This window comes from Pagrus pagrus (assembly GCF_965226575.1).
Source record: "Pagrus pagrus genome assembly, chromosome: 7".
Taxonomy (NCBI): Eukaryota; Metazoa; Chordata; class Actinopteri; order Spariformes; family Sparidae; genus Pagrus; species Pagrus pagrus.
This window is the reverse complement of record NC_140191.1, coordinates 18,764,189-18,781,860: the sequence shown is the minus strand read 5'-3', so window position 1 is coordinate 18,781,860 and position 17,672 is coordinate 18,764,189. Positions and strand designations below refer to the sequence as shown.

General features: G+C 41.0%; 3 protein-coding genes across 4 annotated transcripts; all 3 read left to right on the top strand.

The window, feature by feature from the left end:
- The first annotated feature begins 1,716 nt into the window (after positions 1-1,716).
- wdtc1 (WD and tetratricopeptide repeats 1) lies at positions 1,717-9,181 on the top strand. 2 transcript variants are annotated; one of them, XM_084357759.1, is made up of 16 exons: positions 1,717-1,853; positions 2,393-2,519; positions 2,715-2,798; positions 2,966-3,012; positions 3,408-3,519; positions 4,215-4,402; positions 4,489-4,671; positions 4,800-4,894; positions 5,004-5,119; positions 5,221-5,296; positions 5,376-5,472; positions 5,720-5,890; positions 5,978-6,213; positions 6,406-6,571; positions 6,967-7,159; positions 7,665-9,181. In XM_084357759.1, exons 2-16 carry the CDS (start codon positions 2,454-2,456, stop codon positions 7,860-7,862), a joined length of 2,028 nt encoding a protein of 675 aa, XP_084213885.1. In that variant the 5' UTR covers positions 1,717-1,853; positions 2,393-2,453; the 3' UTR covers positions 7,863-9,181. The 2 variants fall into 2 exon arrangements, with proteins under 2 accessions (XP_084213885.1, XP_084213884.1); XM_084357758.1 differs by having other exon boundaries at positions 6,403-6,571.
- Positions 9,182-10,111: 930 nt separating this feature from the next.
- On the top strand, positions 10,112-14,715 carry LOC311260617 (transmembrane protein 222-like). The gene is made up of 6 exons (XM_084358676.1): positions 10,112-10,319; positions 10,522-10,606; positions 10,919-10,950; positions 11,666-11,762; positions 11,849-11,979; positions 13,080-14,715. The coding sequence occupies exons 1-6, from the start codon at positions 10,201-10,203 to the stop codon at positions 13,165-13,167; spliced, it is 552 nt and encodes a 183-aa protein (XP_084214802.1). The 5' UTR covers positions 10,112-10,200; the 3' UTR covers positions 13,168-14,715.
- Positions 14,716-15,234: 519 nt separating this feature from the next.
- tpbg1a (trophoblast glycoprotein 1a) lies at positions 15,235-17,403 on the top strand. The gene has a single exon (XM_084358673.1). The coding sequence runs from the start codon at positions 15,258-15,260 to the stop codon at positions 16,164-16,166; it is 909 nt and encodes a 302-aa protein (XP_084214799.1). The 5' UTR covers positions 15,235-15,257; the 3' UTR covers positions 16,167-17,403.
- The last annotated feature ends 269 nt before the right edge of the window (positions 17,404-17,672 follow it).

The following is a 17,672-nucleotide window of genomic DNA, read 5'->3' as shown; positions in this document are numbered from 1 at the left end:
ACAAAACGAACGAACCCAGCCAAAGATGCGTTGAGATGCATAGAATAACCCAGAAAACGAGACTTTCACAAGGGTTCAAAAGTGTAAAAACCTACTAAACGGGGTTTAAACATACTCGGATCAGACTAAAACATATTCATTGGGCAAATATTATATGGTAGAATGCAAAAAATGATTGTCATTTTTGTTGCAGACGGCGCACAAACCAGCACTAAACAACACATTACATTAGAAAAGACACTCTACTACTACTACATGGTAAAATATATTCTGCTGCTCCTATTTGCTTGATTTACACACTTCTCCTTTTTACTCTGAACACTTGGTATAACAAAGAAGTGAATACACCACAACTGCTGACATCAGTTGTAGGAAGTTGAGACACTGATGACACCTAACCTGTAACACACAGTGACACATAGGGTGCAAGTCAGGGTTTTCATCTGAACTACTTTCATCACGACTTACATCTGTTTTCATTATCTTGGTTCGTGGTGTGCATGCCTTTTCTCAGTACAATAATGAGTAACCTACAATAATTAACTAAAGATATGTGCTGTCTGATATCTGCTATCTGATTAAAACATCTATAATAAAAAATGAGAATGCCTTTTTTTCTGTCATCAGCAACATGAGTTTCTATATTGATGAGTATCTCATTACAAATACAGGACACATAAAGTGCAAAACATCACTGAAAATAGTCTATTGATCTGAGAGAACACGAGTTTGGCCCTTGACAGTAGTGAAAATAACACAGTGGTAAAGACAGGCTGTAATGAAGAAGTAAGGGTCATGTTAGAAATTCAGTTTTGTGTTCAGTATTCACCTTGTGACCCACAATTATATTTTATCACCAGGGTATCTTGTTAAAATATGAATATATATGAGTCCAGCTTCCAAGTAAGAAGCATTTCTTCAATTCCTCCACCACTGCTTATATGCAATAGAAAAATAAAGATGTGTTAATGCTTGTTGCCCCCAACAGTCTCATTAGACGACTTCTGTTCTTATAATTCATCATATCATCTGCCAACCCATTTATATTTCTCCATCAGTGCAACACATACATTCAGATATAACCTTGTATTGTGTTTTAATCTGATTTAGCCCATTCACCTTTACATCCACAAGATGCGACTGAAGTGTGGTCAGACCAGACCATTGATCTACATGTCTTGTTCATTTGGCTGCTTGCCGTAGACCATTTCTTCTTTCTCATTCTCACTACAGTCATTACCACTACTCAAAATTAGTCAGGAATATTTCATTGTTTCACTTGATTGTTTATTCTGTGACATACCTGAATATTTTCTTTGTGTTTTGTGAATACTTTTGGTCCCCATTTCATTCGACTTTGCATATGCATATAGGCATCCATATCCCACAATCCTTCACAAATTTTGAGTAGTTTAATCTACACTAAACTGATATTTCCTAACACTGTTTCAATATGTTTTAAAGTGTCAGAAGTCAGAAAACATATCTTTAAATGAGAGAGGGAGATTGTTACTTATTATCACACATTACCCTATGTAGACTGTTTATGCCTTCTTTATTACAGCTTAATTGCTTTTGTTTGCTTCCTGTGCTTTAATGTGAAATGTTTGCTAATGCTAGTTGTACCTTGTAGGGAGAGTGCTTTTATTCTGAAATAACCAGGGGGCGGAAGTCTTTGCTCTGTTTTAGCTGGCGGAACAAAGTTGCGTGATACGCTCAGTGGGAGGAGGTTTGTGTTCAAGTCAGAGAAGGTATTAGCGTGAACCCTGTCAACAAACTCACACAGAGTGTGATTCATCACGTCTATTAAATGGACATTTCTTGACAGAAGCCCCTTTAGTTCAAGAAAAGCGGTGAGAATTATTTTACAGTCATAGATTGCAATTAAAGCGTTGCAAATGTCAGCGTTACATGATGAGGACGTTTTGTTTAGCTAGCAAGGTAACGCAAATACGCTAACGCCAGCTACTTGGTAAACGACAGGTCCCTTTAAAGGCCTGATGCATATGTGGCTAACGGTTTTGGCTGGCTAACTGCGACTTAACGTTAAAATAATTGTCATTGTCTGCGAATTGATCAGCTGATTATAATACTGAGACGCCTGCAGAGCTAGCATTAGCTAGTTAGCTAAGTTGTTGGCGTTGGTTGACGGGAGCAGACCCACTGTGTTTGGCACTGGTGTAAACAAAGTGTGTAGACCAGCTAACGTTGTATGACAAGCTTGTGTTTCAGCTGTTTTTAAAGAACTCACAATGAGTGAATAATCCAGGTACCTGCTGACCACTTTGTCCTTACTCTTGCTTTATAAATATCACTGAGCCAACGTAAAATCACAGCCTTGTGTTCCTCCTGTGTGATCTACAATAACCTGATGGTTTCTACCTCTCTACAGCTGTTTCTCGAGAAAAACAGAGTAAATGTCATCTGAGCTCTGACACCTGGAACCCTAATTTATGTTTTGTGGTGAGGCCATGACTACTGTCAACATCACCAGAGACATCCTGCACAGGCAGATCAGAGTGAGTAAACAATTGTCAGAGCATCCTAGAAGCTCAGTCTACCAGTGAACAGGCAGTGTGTTTATCAAACATGGAAATGATTTTGGTTGGCATAATCCAAACAGACCGTCCGCAACTAAAATGATTGATTACAGTTCTGTAATAATTCTTTCTTGTGTGCAACACTGTGATGGAGACTTTGACTCTTGTCCTCAGGACAAGAGAGCGTCAGGCTTTCAAAGGGTCTATCATGTGACTGACCCCTTCATCAAGAGACTTGGACTGGAGGCTGAGCTCCAGGTCAGTGACAGCAACTGTGTGTGTGTGTGTGTGTGTGTGTGTGTGTGTGTGTGTGTGTGTGTGCGTGTGTGTGCGCGCGTGTAGAGGGAACGAGTTGTGAAAAGATTATATTTTTGTGTATTATTATATCTTCTCCTTCTTACAGTTTATACTGTCTGTCTCAACAGGGCCACACCGGCTGTGTGAACTGTCTGGAATGGAATGAACGAGGAGAGTAAGTCTTAAAAATGATACATCTCACAACTCTGTCATGAGATTTGTATGTCTCCAATGGCTCTTTCATAGGCAGTTAATTATTTGGCTCATCCTTGACACCTTCAGTGCTCATGGAGGAGTTGATCGCAATTGACAAAATAAATTACTTCAATAGGAAGAAGAAAAATCCAAGGCAATGGATTCAGCTAGTTACCATTCCTGGTTTATAAATTCTAATTTCTAATCCCAAGGTCTGTAGGCAATAACTGTAATTTATCTTATAAATTAATAGCATATGTATACAGTGAGTCCATTATTACACATCCTACTATGTTACAAAGATTTAAAGTGGCGTTAGCAGTAAAGATGATGCTTGCAGCTGTTGCTTGACCCAGTGGTCATATTTGTTTTCAGTTTACTGGCCTCAGGCTCAGATGATCAACACGCCGTCATCTGGGATCCATTCAGGCACAAGAAGCTTACAACTATGCACACAGGTCATGCTGCAAATATATTCTCTGTGAAGGTAAGCCAGACTCAGTGTAGGATGAATGTATTGAATGGCGGAAGGGAATGTGGGCTGAAATCTGTTTACAGTGGCTTTATTTACATGCGCATTGATAAATTGGTCCTAATGTGATCAAGGCAGTGATGCGAGTAAAGTGTAGTCCAATCAAACATCATATTCTGGTCGTGTTATTTCATTATGCTCACTAACTTAGTAAGGTGACGTGAGAACTCATTGAAGGGCATTTTAGCCGTGTAAACAGATGTTTCTAACTTTGACTCACTTTCACAACTTTTGTCACAGTTTTGCAACAGTAACACAGGTTGTCACATGCAGAAATTCTCAGCTAGTAAGACACTTTCTCTGCCTCACCTGACCTCACCCTTTCTCTAGTCATCAGCAAATACTCTATGATAGGAATTCACTTCCTGTACATTAGGTGGCACTGTTGGCTATTTATTGAGTGGAATGTTTGTTTGAAAACCATCTTCGTACATGTTTGACTGTACTTTGTGAAGCCACTTACTATGATCTGTAGCACAGAAATGTCAATATCAATGGATTGTTCTCCATGTAAACCCCTTAGTAAAGCCTTGATATGTGGTTACTGGTGGCATTAATTGGACCACTACGTGATTTTTAAGCAGAATGCACTGTGAAACATTGTGTCTGTATTTCTCAGTTTATTCTTGTGCTTTTGTCTGTCCACACAGTTCCTCCCTCACTCCGGGGACAGGATATTGGTAACAGGTGCAGCCGACACAAAGGTCCATGTGCACGACCTGTCAGTGAAGGAAACCATCCATATGTTTTCAGATCATACCAACAGAGTCAAACGCATTGCAACAGCACCCATGTGGCCCAACACCTTCTGGAGTGCTGCGGAGGATGGCATCATCAGGTAAGAACCCAGGGATCAGTCAGAAAGCTATCCCATGCCTGACTTTGCTACAGGTAACGTGTTCACTCTCTCCTTGTCCACTACAGACAGTATGACTTGAGGGAGAGCAGTAAACGCTCCGAGGTGCTGATTGACCTGACAGAGTTCTGCGGTCAGCTGGTAGAGGCCAAGTGTTTAGCTGTCAACCCACGGGACAACAACTACCTGGCAGTGGGAGCCAACGGGCCTTTTGTTCGCCTTTATGACATCAGGATGATTCACAACTACAGGTTGGTTAAGTTTTTTTCTATGGTAATACTTACTCAACTACCACTGAAATGTGGTACACTCTCCATTCCAGGTTTTGACATAAACACGCTCAACCAAGTTTCATTCATGTGTTTCTTTACTTACACAGGAAATCTGTGAGTCAGGGCACATCAGCAGCTGTGCACACGTTCTGTGATCGGCAGAAACCCATCCCGGACGGAGCCGGGCAGTATTATGTTGCAGGTGAATTCATGTCGGGTATCAAATTTATTTAATGGGTACATTTCCATTCCAAATTATTGACTGTGAATGATGTGGTTGAATAACATCCACTTTTCTCTGAATGCTCCAGGGCACCTGCCAGTGAAACTCCCAGACTACAATAACCGCCTGAGGGTCCTGGTGGCCACCTATGTCACCTTCAGTCCAGATGGTACTGAGCTACTCGTTAACATGGGCGGGGAACAGGTAATGGATTTCAGAGCATACAAGGATTGGTGAGTGGAGTTATTAATTTGTGTTTTCATGTTTAAACATGTGCTTTTTGTGCATTTATCCTGTTCTTCTAGGTCTATCTGTTTGACTTGACATTTAAACAGAGGCCATACACCTTCTTGCTTCCAAAAAAGTGCCAGTCATCAACAGGTAGGTCTGTGCCATTTAAGAGAAGTAACAAAGTACCGCATCTATATGTGTTGTTGGTTTTAAAACTTTGATTTTTCAGGAGAGGTACAGAATGGAAAGACAACTAATGGTGTTTCCAATGGAATTCACTTGCCAACCAGCCATATCCGCTTTGCCGGAAGCAAGCTCCGCTCTAGGTAACTGCTTTTTCACCTGTGATTGTTTTTTAGATACAGAATGACTGGTTTAAAGTTTGAGTTTGAGAATTATATGATTATGATTAATGATATACAATATGATATGACTTAATCATATCATATTGTATATCATTAATCATAATCATATAATTGTGTTTTTGTGAGTTGCATAGAGGGACTATAACCTTCATTTTGTTCGATTTAATAAAATGATCTTGATTCATATTTCTTCTGCTCTCTGTTTCAGCGCTACTGAGCTCCCTCCACACTTGGAGAAGATAAAACAACAAGCTAATGATGCATTTGCCCGGCAGCAGTGGACGCAGGCGATCCAGCTGTACAGTTTAGGCATTCATCAAGCCAGCTCCAATGCCATGCTGTACGGGAACCGTGCTGCAGCCTACATGAAGCGCAAATGGTACACATCATTGTTGTCACTGCAGAAAGACGATTCATCATCTACTCCAGAAGGCTCTAAAGCAGTTTGTTCACATGTGATTTACAGGGATGGAGACCATTATGACGCCCTCAGGGACTGTCTGAAGGCTCTCACTCTGAACCCCGGTCATCTGAAGGCTCACTTCCGACTGGCACGGTGTCTGTTTGAGCTCAAGTATGTGGCTGAAGCTCTGGAGTGTTTGGATGATTTCAAAGGAAAGTTTCCGGAGCAGGCTCACAGCAGTGCCTGTGATGCCTTGGATAAAGACATCAAGGCTGCTCTCTTCTCTAAGACAGAATCAGGTATTTTTAATTCTGAATTTGATGTTTAAATCAGTCTGGACAGGGGCAACAAAAGACTGGGAGAGTTGTTGAATGCTCAAAAATCACCTGTTTGGAGCATTCCACAGGTGAACGGGCTCATTGGTAACAGGTGATAGAATCATGATTGGTTGTGAAAGAGTAATACGTATAATCGTTTATCTTCACCAGCAGACGATAAGAAAGCCAACAGCTCAATTCGATTCCACTCATTCAGTCGGAAGGAGTCCATCCCTGAGGACGAGTTGGTGCTGAGAGAGCGCAGCTTTGACTACAAGCACAGATACTGTGGTCACTGCAACACTACCACCGATATCAAAGAGGCCAACTTCTTTGGAAGGTCAGTCACTACCAGTCTGATGATGCCTCGCTAGGGGGCAGTAATGAGCTCTGTTGCTTGACACAGACTGATACATCCATAGTGGAGAATAAGTAGAGCAACAGTGAAAAATTGCTTTCATTCATAAATGTATGCTCTAGGAACTAGGTCATTGTGCAAAAGTTAACATTTCTTATGAAGTTAACAATTCCAGTTTAAATCCAGTTTAAGACCTTTGTTGTTCAAACATGAGATTGTAAAAATGTATTTGTCACATTGAGCTTGGAAAGCCCTGCACACCTGTATGGTAAAGTGAACAAGCGCTTTGTGAAGGAATTGGTGGCACAATTTTGTGATTCCTTGTATATCTGACATGTCTCATGAACATGGCTGGTCTGAATGGTTTCCTTTTACAGCAAAGGCCAGTACATTGTCAGTGGCTCAGACGACGGCTCCTTCTTTATCTGGGAAAAGGAGACAACGAATCTTGTGAGGATCCTGCAGGGAGACGAGTCCATAGTCAACTGCCTGCAGCCCCATCCCAGCTACTGCTTCCTGGCTACCAGTGGTATTGACCCCGTGGTTCGATTATGGAGCCCTAGAGCAGAGGTAAACAACTGCAGTGGGTTACAGTATATACATTATGCTACATTTTGACAGAAGTTGGGGCACAGTATGTGTCATGGTTTCATTACATTATTCAAAAATCATAGGGATTGTGGGACTTATAAAATGGTTTTGATTTATCACATGATAACAATATTTGTGGATGTGTTTTGTTTTTGTTATACTGAACCCTCTGTAACTCAGTGTGCGATGACCACCAGATATGTACCTGGTGCAAATGACATAGTAGCATGATGTTTTGCGACTGTAAGAAAATTCCCCAAATTCCTGCAAAGAAGGCTGCATTAGTCAAAACCTTTGGCTGCGTGAAGGCCTTGTTGACGTATTTGAGGTAACAGTTGAACATAATTCTGTGGAAAAGAAGCGTATTTGTTTGTGCTGTCAAAAATGTTGAAAAACTAAAATGAAAAAGCCAATTTCAACATAATTTACTATTACATCTGATTCTGTATCCCTTTCTCCTTCCCTCTACTCTCTCATGATGCAGACGGAGTGTGAGAACGGGCGAGTGGTGGAGGACATGGACGGTGCTGCTCAGGCGAACCAGCGGCGCATGAACGCTGACCCGCTGGAGGTAATGCTGCTCAACATGGGCTATCGTATCACAGGCCTACGTGGCGTCGGCCCCGATGGCTCGGATGACGAAGACAGCTCAGAGGGACAAGTTCAGTGTCGGCCAAGCTAAACAAACTGTCAGCCATTCTATAGAATGGATATAGGAAGCAAATCACTCTCCCAGCTCCTGTTTGAATCTTAATTTTCCCCCCTATCTGACAGAAACATTGAAAGAATGTCATGTCACATCTCTGCACTATGCATCGCCCTCCCCTGTCCAAAGAGAGGACTGGTGGAGACTACATTTGGGGAGAGGAATTCATACAGGGTGGAGAAGACACCCATCTCGCCCCTTCAAAGCACCGACAACACCTCAGCCTATCCCTCCACCCCTGTGATGGCGGGGGGGGGGGGGACACCTATTGAGGAGAGAGCACCTTCCACTTCACTCCCCAGTTTCTCACGAAGAAGGAGGAGTTCAGCACATATCCCTCCTCAGGTTTATGTTGGAGAGACACAACACGTAGAAGGAGAATCCTGCGGTCAGGCGACCTATTTTCAGGTCAGAGTGGCCACACAGTCGCAGTTTCCTCCGTGGAGGATCGAATCACAGACCAGAAGACAGTGCTCTGTTGCATCTCTGGTCTGCTCTACAGTCCGAGCTAAGAGTCTTAGTGCCCGCTCATCTCAGAAAGGCTGCACACCCAAGTCATCGATTCTGAGTTAGACTTGATCATATTTTCAGTTGGAGTTTTGGTCACAGGAAGCCTAGCATTAATTGTCACTCGCCAAGTTGTGAAAGTTGCAAGTGTTGCTCCAATGAAATGTATTTATGAGCTTTGTTTAGTTTATAACTATTGGGAAAAAAAACAACAAGTGGTTTCTTCTGCCAAAGGTTGTCATCGACCATTTTAATGGCCAAGGATTAATGTTTGTTTTCTTTGTTTCATTGAAACATAATTTTGGCATACTGTGCTCCTTTTAGTTAAGAGGTTTTACTACAATAGACTGTTGACAAGATCAACAAAAAAATATTTGTAAAAAAAAAAAACACTTTCTAATACAGCTTTTTGTTTTAAATCAAGTCCCATTGATTGCAAATGTTTGGCATGAAATGTCAGTGTGAAGCTTCTGTTGGGTATAAGTGGGACACAGATGCTAATTTGTGGTATATGGCAACTGCCCTGCTGGCATGAGGCTTCTCTGAACATAGTTGTGGGCAGAAAAGGACACAGAGCCATCCCATCCGTTAACTCAGAGAACGGCTCGCTGGGTCTTTTTTGCCCCCAAACATGGTAAATGTTAAGGAATGGGTCTTCAACAACATGCAACACTAGGCTTCCATATGTTTTACTTTGTTCATGGATTTGAATTACGCTGTTTTTCTTTGAGGAATCCTATAATAACATTTGTTGCAAACAAAGCGAAGAATAAAATTATTGAACACCTTCTTGTCTTTTGCTTTTTTTTCTTTAAATCAGTGATTCATTTATTTGTCCTTTGAGTGAAACACTTACACAACAGATACAGCAGTACTGACACATGACTAACTAGGCTGGGAGGATATACTGTAGGTGAGGCTAGGGTATGAGCTTTACAATACTCGTTCATCAGTGTCTGCTTTACTCCATGTTTTTGCTGACTGCTAAGCAACCAATATGAGGACAGTACATCACAAGCATGAGCACTTGGCGGGGAGCGTCTCATGCCCCATATACTGCACAGTAATGAGGTGACCCAGCTTTAGGAGTAGTGGAGGCTACAATGATGAAGCTCCTGGCTGACTGAGACTGTGAGTTTAGCTGCCAAATAGGGCTGAAATGATGCAGTTTCCTTGCCTGAAAAACTAGCTGATTGATAGCTGGATAGATTTCCGCCATAATAGTGTTGATTTTTAACAACACATGTATGGAGGGCTGAGCCTGTCAAAATACATTTAAACATTCAAGAGTTTCAAACATTTAAGAGTATGTGTTTGCACTAAATAATTCATAAAATGTGCCACAGATATTTCTGCTTTAGTTTACCTTTATTTATTTACCTTTGTATTAATTCAACTATTGATTTACTTGCAGAAATAAATACAGAAATAAAAAAATTGAACGATGAATAAATTAATACAGAAAATGGAAAATAAAGGGGACAGTGAAAAACAAATTGTCGAATAAATACAGAGGCAGATTAAAGCGGAAACATCTCTTTATGTCACACTGTATAAATTAACTAACGCCTTTATTTATTCATTTATTTTTGGTGCATTTAATGACATATCAATGTATGTATTGAGCCATGTATATGTTTCTTTATTCACATTTTTAAATCACGACAAAACAAAAACACCGAACAAATGAACGGTGTTGCGTTCACGGCCCGACAGTTGGAGGCGACTGCGCGTTTCCGCTTCTACTCTACTCCGCCGCCTCGCGCCGCCTCTGCGTCAGTGTCAGCGCCTGTCACTCCGGGCAGTGATGGCGGAGGTGGACGAGACCGACGTGATGATGAATTACCACGGTGATTTCCTCAAAAGCGACCGAAAAAGCAGCCGCTACCCCTACTGCATCGTCTGGACGCCTATTCCTCTCTTATCGTAAGACGCTAACACGTTGTCTCTGTCTTGCTAGCTTAGCGTGTAACGTAGCGTGTAACAGATGGACGTTAGCCACTGGTTAAATCTCTGTTTTATTAATAAAAAACTGCACTAATTGTACTTTATAATGTCCACTCACGTTAAAACGTACAAGAATTGACTCGTGTGTCGATGTATTGTGTCTTGTGGGTGCATCCTGCAGGTGGGTGCTCCCCTTCATTGGTCACATGGGTATCTGCACCTCATCTGGGATCATCAGAGATTTTGCAGGATCATACTTTGTCTCGGTGAGTTTTAATAAAAGCTTTAAACAATTTGAACACTCTATCCATGTTTTTAAATCAGCAGCAATAAGCAATGCCACCTCATGCAGCACTTCACTTCAGTGTAATGGCTCAGCAGAGTTCAGCAGTGAGATGGGGATTAAAAATGCAAACCTGCAGTCTGTTATGTCATGCTGACGTGCTGCTGAATTATTCATGATTTATTGCTTTTATTGTGTTCTGAGTGACAAAGTCTGAGTCACATTGACCAAAAGTACAAGTTCACTTGAATGATTTAGAAAATGTTTTTAAATTCTGACTCTTTTTTTTCTCTAGGAGGACAATATGGGCTTTGGTCGGCCAACAAAGTAAGTTTATTGATCAAAATAATGTATTTTATAGGTATATTTCAGCTGTGGGTGCAGCAGTTATAAGATATATTGTGGTATGAAAACTGATAGTTATCATTGTACATGTACTGTACATTACCTACATACAGTATGGAATTCTACTGTATTGGTGTCATTAAATATATATTTCCAGTGTGTATCAAGTTTCATGTCTGTTAGGACATCATATTTTGTGAAATTATAATAAAATGTTTGTTCAATCACGCTCGTTTTCATGCCTGTAAGGGCACGGTAACAAATCATTTAAAGGTGCACTACTGTATGTAGATTTGGGGAAGAAATTGTAATCAGAAGAGAAAGATGACTTCACTTCACTGACTGATTTTCTTTGAATTCCTGAACAAACTAAGTAAACAAACTCTCTTCACTTTCATGACTGAATAAACAAACTGAATTTTAAGGACAACACAATTTCATACTGTTTTACATTGTTTATATTTGGCGGACCCTGCCACCTTTCAAGCTTCAAACAGTGTTCTGGGAATATTTCTGATTTTGTATTATTACATCATTAATATTGCAAATATTACAATTCTGAGTTTGAATTCAGTTTAAAAACAAAACTACATAGTGCACCTTTAATCATTATTATAAATATAATTGTGTATGCTGTGATCGTACCATGAAAATCTGCCAAATGAACACATTGATCGATTGTTCACTAATATTGCAGGTATTGGAAGCTTGATGTGGACAAAGTGTGTGGTAATGGTGCTGCTACATGGGACAAAGCAGTGCTTGACGCATCTGAGGAATATAAATGTAGACCGGTGAGACAAAATTCAGAATTTTGAATATACACATTTCAACATCAGTGTTCATATAGTAACATCTTCTGTTTTCTGTTTTGTTGAAGCACAATCTGTGCTTAGACAACTGTCATTCCCACGTGGCGATGGCCCTAAACCTCATGCGCTACGACAATTGCACGTCTTGGAACATGGTGAACCTGTGTGTGCTGTCCCTCATTCATGGAAAACATGTGAGGTAAGTGTTTCAGACCCAATCTGACATTTGTGTTGCCATTAAGAACCAGCATTATTTTTTAAGTTTCTCTATTTATCTCAATTTATTCATGTCTTTGTGTCGCTGTAACACCCTAATTTCTCCTCTGTGGATTATTAAAAGATTACCTAATCGTCTCTTATTTATCCAAGATAAAACAACAATTACTTATTTAACATTTGACAGATTTAGCTCCCATTGTCTTACAATTACATGACAATCATTTGGGGTTAAGTGTCTTGGTCAAGGTCCAACCAAGGACTAACTGAACCTTAATGGTTTAGTCTACAATCTGATTGCAGCTGTCCCAGGGAAGCAGTGAATGCAGCACTTCCTTGTTTCTCATTGTTATGGTTCGACAAAAAAGTTTGATTTTATTTAATGGTCCAAATGTATCTAAAACGGCTTTACAATCTGTACAACATATGCCCTCTACACAACAACAGGTACCGTCTATCCTTAGACCCCTGATTTGTATCAAGAAAAACTCTGATATAGTAATTTATCAGAAAATGGGGAAAAAAGATTTTGACACAGGATTCCTCTTCCACAATACTGTACCAAACACACCTGAAGCATCTTCATCACAAACATGTACACAGTCTTTTAAATTGCTCTGCTGCCGGACGCCTCGTGAGCATTAGGAGACATATGGCTCAGAGAACCCCCCTCATTATTCTCCACTGACCCACATAGAGAGCTCTGTCGTCACAGTTTGTGCTGCCTCTGCACATACGCTCCTACAGCGCAGAGAAGGGGAGTCGTGTAATTCATCACTGACAGCAGCGCTCCCCCTCTGTGTCACCGCTGAAGGTCACCTCTTCTGTGGGGCTCCCTGTGCCGGCTGGGTGGAAAGGACAGTAGGACGCAGGCTGGGGTGCATTCATAGAAGGGGGAGGGAGGGAGGGAGGGAGGGAGCTGTGGGCCCATGGGAGTAAAGAGATTGGACAGTGCAATACTTCCACACTCCTCACATGTCCTTGCCTGTCCAGGAATATTTGAAGAGTAGTTGTTTTACCCTCTCTGTGAATATACAGCTGTTGATGATTACTATAACACACATTTCCCTTTGTGTCCTTCAGCTGGGCAGCGTTCCTGAAGAGTTGGCTCCCCTTCTTCATGCTCTGCGGAGTCCTCGCCACCTTCATCCTCACCTTCAACCTACAGTAGTGGAGCGAGCAGCCCATTGGGATGACTCTTAGACTTTGGTTGTACATTGTAATTGGCTTTTTAATGATGTGTTTTGACAGGACATTTGTTTCTAAATGAAGGACTTCATCGTCTGTTTGTGATCTAGTCTGTTGGCAGGATTCTTAGGGGCAAAACCCAGCTGTTTGTGGGTCGTTTCAGTAATCAGTAATTCATTTATGGTTTAACAGTTAAAGGATAAGTTCACCCAAAAAATGAAAATTCAGTCATTATCTACTCAGCCCTGTACTGATGGAAAGGCGGGTGGAATTTCGCAGTGCAAGAAAACATTTCTGGAGCAGGAGTCAGGAACTTGTTAAAATGTAAAAAAAAACAACTGAAAAAATAACATAAAATGGCTCCATACAGCTCGCCCTGCATAATTCAAGTGTCCCAAAATCCCAAATTGCTTTGAAAAGACGGCCTCTGGAGACTTGGATTACGCTACACGAGCTGTATGGAGTCATTTTATGTAGTTTTTCCCATTGTTTTTTAACGCTTTAAAACAAGTCCCCATCTGCTTCAGTTGTTAGTGAAGCTCTGTTGCTGTGAAGCTCCAGAAATGTTTTGTGGACGATGAAACTCAACCCCACTTTCCAATCGCCATGGTTGTGGTTTTTTGTATTTCTCTTCTTCCACAAGTATTTATGATTTAATAAGATGCATAAGCTACAGTGTTTACAAGACGTCTCTTCGAAATGAACCATCACTGTTTTTCACTTGCTGGTTCATAAAGAGTTTTACACAGGAAGATGATCCTTTCCGGATTACACCACAGTAGAGTAATGCTGTTGAATCACGAGATGTATATTTCAGGAGTGGCAGTGATGAATGTGATTCCAGACCGGCTAATGTACATTCCAGTGATGAATCGCTACAAAATGAGGCACGAAATCTTAAAACCGAAAGTGTTCATCAATTATTTGTCTAAGAGATATGAGCCGCTACCAAAGATAGAATGATGTAGGGCCCACATGTGATAAATAGTGGTATTGTGCTGTAAAAACGCCCTCCTCCCTACAGTCCTCTTTCCTCTGCAAATATGTGAAGGCTTTTCTTTAACATGAGTATATTATTTACTTTGCTAAATGTGCATCCTCATGCTGGAATGTTACTCTGCTGAAAGCATACATATAATGAGCAATACAACATTACATCACATTATGTATTGTTTCTTTTACTGGTTTCTTTTGATGTTATGTACCCAAACAAGTATTATTTATTATTGTATATCTCTATCAGTGTGATATCTCTTTAACTTAATTTTTGATGTGCTGTGTACAAAGCTTTTAAAGTCTCCCCTGGCAGACCGGTGGAGGTCACAGGCTGTGGATGCCCTAATTTTCCTCTGTACCTTTAAGGGAACCACGTACCTTTTTCATCCGGCAGATAGTGTGTGATATGAACTCCCATCAATTTCTTTATTCCCAGAGTGGAGCAGATTCTGAGGGGCTGGTGCTGGAGTGCTCTTTGCCGCCTCCGCAGCATTTGTATTCGATATTTGACTTATAAATTCACGTGGAACTATTATTTTTTTCCCTAGTTCATTCTTGTGACTTACTTTGTTTTGTTTTTTATCATTCTCTTTAATTGGCTACACTTCAGAGATGTGTGTTTTTGCACTCCGGGTGTTTCTCGGAGTCCTTCTTTGTGCACCGTACCTGTGCTCGGAGTGTCCTTTTGGCTGTGAGTGTTTTGCCGTCACTCGCACAGTGAAATGTGTTTCCAAGGATCTGCTCGCGGTGCCACAAAGTGTTCCAGGATATGCAAGGACTGTCTTCATCACAGGGAATGATATACATCAGATTGGACCTGATTCTTTTGCAGAGTTGGAGAATGTCACTAACATCATTTTAAGCAATAATAGGTGAGATTGTCAGTTGTTTTTTGCTTTGTGTCATTCATGCATATGAAGCCATATTTGGATAATATGACTAACTTTCTTGATGTATATCTAATAAATACATTTTCTCTGAGTTTTCTCTTTTCTGTGTTTTTTATTTGCATGAAAATAATATTAAATGTCCAAGAACAGACATTACAGTGTGAGTCATCTTCACAGGATCACAGAGATGGCATCCCACAGCTTCTCTGCCCTCCTCAACCTGCGCTTCCTGGACCTCAGTGGGAACCAGCTGGTGCTCATCCATCCAGAAGCTCTCAGCATACCCGGCAGTCCCCTTCAGGAGCTCAGCCTGAGTCGCTCGCTCTACAACTTCTCCGCCCTGACCGACCTCACCACAGCTCTGCGCTGGGGCGGCCTCAGAGGGCTCCTCCACCTCGACCTCTCTGGGAACCAGCTCTCCCTGCTGTCCCCGGGCATGTTCTCCCACCTTCCCAACCTGCAGCAGCTCCTTCTCACCAACAACTCTCTGGTGACAGTCTACAGTGGAACCTTCTCTGGCATGAACCAGCTGCAGGTGCTGGACCTTTCACACAATGCCTTCAGCACATTCAGCGCTGATGCTCTACAAGAGCTGGAGACGCTCGGGAACATCCAAGTCTTTCTCGGGGACAACCCCTACACCTGCTCCTGTGAGATCCAAAACTTTGTGTCCTGGCTGAATGAATCAAGAGCTCAGGTGGATGTGGACGCTGTAAGGTGTGCCTCACCAGGGGGGTTAAATGGCACCCGTCTGCAGGGGCTCAGTGTCCAGGGTGTTGGATGTGTTGTTCCAGTCCAAGCAGAGGTGGCTGACCTCACCCTGCAGACGTCCTATGTCTTTCTGGGACTTGTTCTGGGGTTTGTGGGGATGGTGTTTCTCTTTGTGCTCTACCTAAATCGCAAAGATATGAAGAATTGGATAATTGGGATGAGAGATGCATGTCACGACGTTCTGGAGGGGTATCACTACAGATATGAGCTCGACTCAGACCCTCGGCTGGGGCACATTTCAGAGGTTAATGGTAACAGCAGGGCAAAGGGGCATCAAGGATTATCTCCGTCACAGCAGCTGCCGAGTGACACCTGTATCCTCTAGGTTCCTACAGACACATGTCAAACAGGTGACAGCCTCCCCACCTGTAGGCCAGTGAAGCTAGAATACTTTGAGTAAATAAGAAATATATGTAGATGTGAATAGTTTATTCTGGTAGATGAGCTTCCTGTACATACTGCACTAACTTATAAACCACACCTTAAAAGTGCCTTTCTGTTTCCAAGGAACTGGAGCATTTTATCTCTAAATTAACATTATTATCCCGTGTTTATTATACATTTTATAAAAATATATACATAGACTACGTTGAAGACAAACTAGATTGTCAACCTGTCAATTTTTGTTAAATCTGTGGTTTCTTCTTTCATATTAGTGTCATGATTTTAAATATCTAAATAGAGCTGCAACAATTAATCGATAAGTTGTCGACTATTATCGCTAATCTTTTTGAAAATAGATTAATCGGTACCAGGAATTTAATTAGTGAAAAAATCTTCCAGCTTTTAAAACATGAAAATATTTTGGTTTTCTTGAATGTCTTTGGCTTGTGAACAAAAGCAGACATTTGAGGACGTCATTTTTGGGCTTTGGAAAACACCGATCGACATTTTTCTTAATTTTCTGCCATTTTACAGACAAAGTAACTAATCGATTTATCAAGAAAATTATAAAATAATAAATGATCTACTTACCCTGATAGAAAGTTGAGTGAAGTTTCGTCCCCATCTGCTTCAGTTGTTTAGGAGAATGCTGCGACACTTTTGCTGTGAAGCTCCTGAAATGTTTTGAGGGTGAGAAGATAATGACTGAATGTTCATGTTTGGCTAACATATCCTTTAATAGCGTGTGTTTATCATTGCTTTTGACAAAAATGTTGGGCATAGGCTACACTGAAAACACACTAGACAGCCCACGTTTTGTCAACTGTGGTTACTTTTTTCTTTTTTCTTCCTAGTGTCATGACTTCAAATATCTTATCGTACTGCAAATTACTGCCAGAAAGATAGATGACATAGATGGTAGATCAATGGCATGGAAAATGTATGTTGACCTAAGAAACTGTAATCCATAGACACCCAGAGAATAGGTCTTTATAAGAGTATGTATGCCTTAGCAGAATAAAAAAACAAAACTTTTATGATTTAATGAAACGTGTTTATTGTGCTAGAATTTATAATGTGATCAGTGGTATAATATCCAAAGGAATAGATATTAAAGCTCCTGTAAGATATGAAACTTGTATTTGCATCACTTACAAATAAAATACATTTTTGATGTACCCACCTGTCATGTGCTCCTGTTTTATTGTGAATGCAGTGAAAGCCACCTTGCCACACAGACTCATATATTTCTGCAGGTGAGGTGACCCTACTATTTCAGCTCAAAGAGTGGGTGATTAAGTGTTTCTGTGGAGGGACAAAATAGGGCAGAATGAAAGATATGGTGTGGAAAACACCTGCTGGCTCTGCAGCTGTGCACCTCTGTGTGACCTACCTTGCATGTGTGTGTTACATGTGGAAAAGTACAGAATTTCACCATCATTTAATA

Excerpts from the sequence above, each read along its gene's own strand:
- wdtc1 (XM_084357758.1), top strand. The coding sequence starts at position 2,454 with ATGTTTTGTGGTGAGGCCATGACTACTGTCAACATCACCAGAGACATC. Across the intron at positions 5,473-5,719 it reads GGAAGCAAGCTCCGCTCTAG|CGCTACTGAGCTCCCTCCAC; the intron begins GTAACTGCTTTT and ends TCTCTGTTTCAG. Across the intron at positions 5,891-5,977 it reads GCCTACATGAAGCGCAAATG|GGATGGAGACCATTATGACG; the intron begins GTACACATCATT and ends TGTGATTTACAG.
- LOC311260617 (XM_084358676.1), top strand. The coding sequence starts at position 10,201 with ATGGCGGAGGTGGACGAGACCGACGTGATGATGAATTACCACGGTGAT. Across the intron at positions 10,320-10,521 it reads ACGCCTATTCCTCTCTTATC|GTGGGTGCTCCCCTTCATTG; the intron begins GTAAGACGCTAA and ends TGCATCCTGCAG. Across the intron at positions 11,763-11,848 it reads AGGAATATAAATGTAGACCG|CACAATCTGTGCTTAGACAA; the intron begins GTGAGACAAAAT and ends GTTTTGTTGAAG.
- tpbg1a (XM_084358673.1), top strand. The coding sequence starts at position 15,258 with ATGGCATCCCACAGCTTCTCTGCCCTCCTCAACCTGCGCTTCCTGGAC.